Source organism: Electrophorus electricus, chromosome 11, assembly GCF_013358815.1.
Source record: "Electrophorus electricus isolate fEleEle1 chromosome 11, fEleEle1.pri, whole genome shotgun sequence".
NCBI lineage: Eukaryota > Metazoa > Chordata > Actinopteri > Gymnotiformes > Gymnotidae > Electrophorus > Electrophorus electricus.
The window spans coordinates 18,786,704-18,791,800 of record NC_049545.1 but is presented as its reverse complement, the minus strand read 5'-3'; the positions used below and the strand labels follow the sequence as shown (position 1 = coordinate 18,791,800).

The window sequence follows — 5,097 nt, the reverse complement described above, 5'->3', positions numbered from 1 at the left end:
TGTGTAAAAAACATTTTAGCCAGTACTTGTATTGGTCAGGACATTGCATCTTCTACATGTCAATTTATAAAACGATTAATTTATTCTAATCTCATTACATTGCGACAGTCAGTTCTGCATACTGGTTTCGCTTAATGTTTTACGATTTTTTTTTTTTTTTGGATGTTTTGCGGATCTTGTGCTGGGCGGCTTAGTAGCTTTCAGAATCACACCAAGCTAGGCAGAGAGGTTACAAGCACTGAGAAGGAGAGAGGGTGGGTTGAAAGGGGGTGGGTTTGCGCTCTAATGACGGAGTGAGTGTTCTTTGGTGGAGAGCGAAGAGCGCAGTGCCATTTGCGCGCCGAGCGCGGAGATATTTTCTCAGCCTAAACCGAGGTTCGTTGAAAACTTTAAATATATTAACTTTAGAAAAATACGTAATTGTGTTTACCTATATTCCAGATCTTAAAATCTGATGTGTTCTACAGTTTGAGCATTTATTATTTTAGCACAATAAACACGTTTTATCTCAGTGCTGATAACATGTTTTGAAACAAGATGTGGACATTACCGAAGACCCGATATAACTATAGCGGCTCGTCTGACAGTGAAGAGAAAGAAATCGCTGTAAATATCGGAGGCGTAAGACTGGTTTTGTGTGGGGACATTTTAAATCGTTATCCGGAGAGTCGACTGGCTGAACTTGTAAACTGTTCCACGCGTAGTTTCGATGTGATTTCATCGCTGTGCGACGACTACGACCCTGGGAATCAAGAATTTTACTTTGACAGAGATCCAGACTCTTTCAAATGCATCGTTGAGGTATATTATTTTGGAGAGATTCATATGAAAAGAGGAATATGTCCAATTTGTTTCATAAAAGAGATGGAGTTTTGGAAGATAGACTTAAGCTACTTGGACGAATGCTGCAAGAGCAACTTGAACGAGAAAGAGGAGGAGTTGGCAGAAATAGCCGACAAAGTCAAACTGATTCTTGATGATTTGAAAAGCGATCCCGATGTGAACCGCTCAGAGCGGTGGCAGAAGTTTATCTGGAAACTCATGGAGAAACCAGAGTCCTCTTTCGCCGCGCGCGTGATTGCCATAGTGTCCTTTCTTTTCATCCTGGCGTCCTCAGTCGTGATGTGTCTTGGGACCATTCCAGACCTTCAGGTGGAGGACGCAGAGGGTAATCGCGTAGAGCATCCGACGCTGGACGCTATTGAGACGGCTTGTATTGGCTGGTTCACCGTAGAGTACCTGCTGCGCCTTGCCTCGTCTCCCAACAAAGTGCGCTTCGCTCTCGCCTTCATGAACATCGTGGACTTCATGGCCATCATGCCCTTTTACATAGTATGGATCCTCACGCACCTGGGCACGGCGATGATGGAACTGGCCAACGTGCAGCAGGCAGTGCAGGCTCTGCGCATCATGCGCATAGCCCGAATTTTTAAACTGGCCCGTCACTCGTCCGGCCTGCAGACACTGACCTACGCGCTGAAACGCAGCTTTAAAGAGCTCGGACTACTGCTCATGTACATGGGTGTGGGGATCTTCGTGTTCTCAGCGCTGGGCTACACAATGGAACAGAGTCACCCAGAGACGCTGTTCCGGAGTATCCCTCAGTCCTTCTGGTGGGCTATCATCACCATGACGACGGTTGGTTATGGAGACATATACCCAAAGACCACTCTGGGCCGGTGCAACGCTGCGATCAGTTTTCTTTGTGGGGTAATAGCCATAGCGCTGCCAATCCACCCCATCATAAACAACTTTGTTATCTACTACAATAAGCAGAAAGTGCTGGAAACCGCAGCAAGGCACGAGCTAGAGCTCATGGAGCTCCAGTCTCTCGAGATCGCCGTGAAAAGCGCCTCGCGCAGGTCTGACGCGCCAGGGGGCGCGTGGGAAGGCGCTATGCGCGCCTCGCGCAGCGACACTCACATTCCGCTGCTCACAGGCGCGCACAGGACTGCGCCAGAGTCGGTGAAGAAGAGAAGCATGTCATGAAACTGTAAAGACACTTAATATTTGATGAAAAACAGTGGCATTTTATTTTTACTTATAAACTATCTGTGCAAACTATCTTGCTGCGCATAGACTGGGAAGACGGGCAAGCTGCTTGTGGGTGGACGTCATTTTCTTGATGACTGTTCTTGTTAAGGTGTCACCAAAATTCAATAAAGTGCATGCCAATCATCGGACTTTGGCATTTGTTGAAAATAGTTAAACATATGCAAAAAATACAAAATATTTAGCTTGATAAAATTATAGAATATTTAGTTTAATCTTACCATCTGAAGGAGACTGGGTTTGTAACTGAGATGATTGCCATAAGGTAGGTCATTGTGTTCTACCCTTTGTTACCTTAGTAATCTTTTCAGTCATTTATCTACATAATTAGTTCGTAGGATTTGCAGGTGTTTGTCTGGGCCCTGGAGAAAGTCTATCAATATGTAGGTGAGTTTTGATGAGTTTACCTATTAAGTAATCTCAACTTTCATCTGAATATTGCACCAGTGAACATTTTCACCCAGATCAACCAGATTCTTTCTATAACTATTGCACAGCTCATAGCTACATATTCTTGCTGCACACCACATCACACACCGTACACTACACAAAACACACTGTACACGTCAACAGTGTCTTTTATCAGACACTATTAGATATTAGTAAGGAATAAATAAATATGGTATGTAAAACAATTCTCTAAATGTATCCCAAGAGAAAATATAAAGTCGTACTTCCCCCACTTCTGATTTTTTGCCCCACAAAATGTGTAGAGTATACCATTAAAATACCTAGACTTATCTGTCTAGACAGTATAGTTGTTGCTCTGGTACAACAGAAATTTCAGTTGAGTTTAAGAATAGATTTTGACACTAGCAGCTCCATCTGTGGACAGATCCTCCTGCACAGAGTGCAGTCCATTAATCCCGGGTGCCAAAACACCTTTAAACAAACTGCCTTAATCCAGCATTTAATTTCCTTCTCATCTGGGTGTTACTGCTTTACAAAGGAGTAGGATTCAAACTCCTCCACATGGACAATCCAGACCATCACGTTGACCCAGAACGTTGAAATAGCATCATCGGGTCTAACAGTGGTGCCGCCGCTGCACTGAGGACCCCCGCCCAATGGGACGGAACGTTTTGGTTAATGAGACCGTGGCTGTGAAGGGGAATGCAGAGAGGTGTGCACCGTGTCTTTATCTGGACAGCAGCCAGCACGCACCTGCGCCTCTCTTCCCTGGTACTTACCTTAGGCCGTCGACAGCCAGCCACAGCGTAGCCCGATTTCCCCGCCTAGCTATGAGGGGGTCTTCTCCGCATGCACATGTAGTTCTACAGTTCTAGAATAGTTGGGACTTTTGTCAGATATGTCAGAAAATCTTTGTGAAATCACACAAGGATGTTCTAGCCAGACAGGTGTGCCTTAATGGAAAAGGCTGTCTGCTCAGTCGAAGTAGCTGCTGTTGCTACCTGAATGGGTCTGTGAGCCTAGGTTTTTGTGTGTATTATTCGAATGATTGTGAGTAAGCAATATGTAGCACATATGATTCTAAAGGTGTATGCACACACACATATACACAGACTTTTGCATGTTATGTAATTGTCACTATGCAATTTTTTTCGTTGTTGTTAATTTTTTGTTTTTTGTTAACATTTGTTGTACACTAGGCACATCTATTTTGGTATTTCATCAATACATAAAATCTAACATTGAAAACTGCTATAATGTAAAGTTCTGTATGCAAAAACAAGCAAGAATGAAAAACAAGAACTCCTCCTTCCACATACCAGCAGTGTCTTATTGGCTGCTTTACTCCTGGCTGCTTTCTTAGCCCTGCCCTCTGAGCCAATCAGCTCTTCTAGGCCTCCATCGCCATGGGAACACTTGCTCAGTGCCAGTACTAGTTGGAACGAGATTTCTGACTTGTAAATCCAAGTTTGGATGCCATATCAAGTCAGAATTACCAGTGAGCAATCTTCAATATGTGGACATTGCAAAAATAATGCTGATTACTGGTCTTTCACTTTTCTTTCCCTGACAAAGCAATTATGATCCCAGGTTAATGGTCAATCAATATTTGTTCTCTGTAGCATTGCTGAAGATGATATTTATTATTTAACGGTCCGTTATGTTTGCAATATTACCAATTTCTGTCATGACTGTTTGGTTGTGCCACTCAGATGCACTGAAGCCCATTCTCTCTTAGAAACAAATGTAAATCCATGCTCATTATGGCCAAAAGCAGTGCCAGTTTAAAGAAGGGAGAGAAATCTGCATGCAGACTCAGTGTGAAAGCATGAGTAGGAGAGAGTGTGTGAAACGCACAGCTTTTGTGTATGTGCGTGTGGCACATGTAAGTATAATCATGTTGATGAAGTGCGTGTATGTGCGTCTGAGCGAGTGACTGTTATCTTCTGTGCTTCTGGGTCACACTCCAGATAAACACTAACCATCATCCACATGTGTTTGAATGTGCGTGAGAGTGTGTCTGGTGTGACAGACAAAAAGAAAGCGAGAGAGCGTGTGTGGGCGCGCGTGTCCGCCCGTGGGAGTGACAGAGAGAGGGAATCCGGAGGCCTGGACATGACAGTATATCATTAGTGTTTGATTTCACTTTTATGTGAATGCCAAGCTAATGAATACACATACTCCCAGTCGACATACCGAGATCTATTTATTTATTTATTTATTTATTTTATATTACGTGGCTATTTTAATACACTTACCTTGTTAGCTAAATGTTTCTTTGAAACGTTCTACGTGCAACATTATATTAACTTTTTTTTTTAACGTTTCCCTATTTTGAACCATGTTTTGGTGAATGATAACAAGATTTAAAACAAGCGTTTACTTTTTCCTAACCTACAACTTATTACCACGTTGCATGAAACACATGACGATCTGAGAAATACGCTTTTTCCACGTTGACTGTTGCCAAGGTGACAGAGGTAGGGCCGTTAAAAACGAGTAGAAAAGACAAAGAAAGCGATACATCCCAGAAGCTGTTGTCGCCTCAGTAGGTAAGTGAAAAAAATATGTTTAAAAAAAAAAAAAAAAAAAAGTTTCTTATATTTTACCTTATATTTTAACAGGCACTGCCTG

General features: G+C 42.8%; 1 protein-coding gene across 1 annotated transcript; it reads left to right on the top strand.

The window, feature by feature from the left end:
* Nucleotides 1-320: 320 nt before the first annotated feature.
* On the top strand, nucleotides 321-2,196 carry kcnf1b (potassium voltage-gated channel, subfamily F, member 1b). Its single transcript, XM_027008251.2, has one exon. It carries the CDS (start codon nucleotides 538-540, stop codon nucleotides 1,987-1,989), a length of 1,452 nt encoding a protein of 483 aa, XP_026864052.1. The 5' UTR covers nucleotides 321-537; the 3' UTR covers nucleotides 1,990-2,196.
* The last annotated feature ends 2,901 nt before the right edge of the window (nucleotides 2,197-5,097 follow it).

Coding starts and splice junctions, on each gene's coding strand:
- kcnf1b (XM_027008251.2), top strand. CDS start 538: ATGTGGACATTACCGAAGACCCGATATAACTATAGCGGCTCGTCTGAC.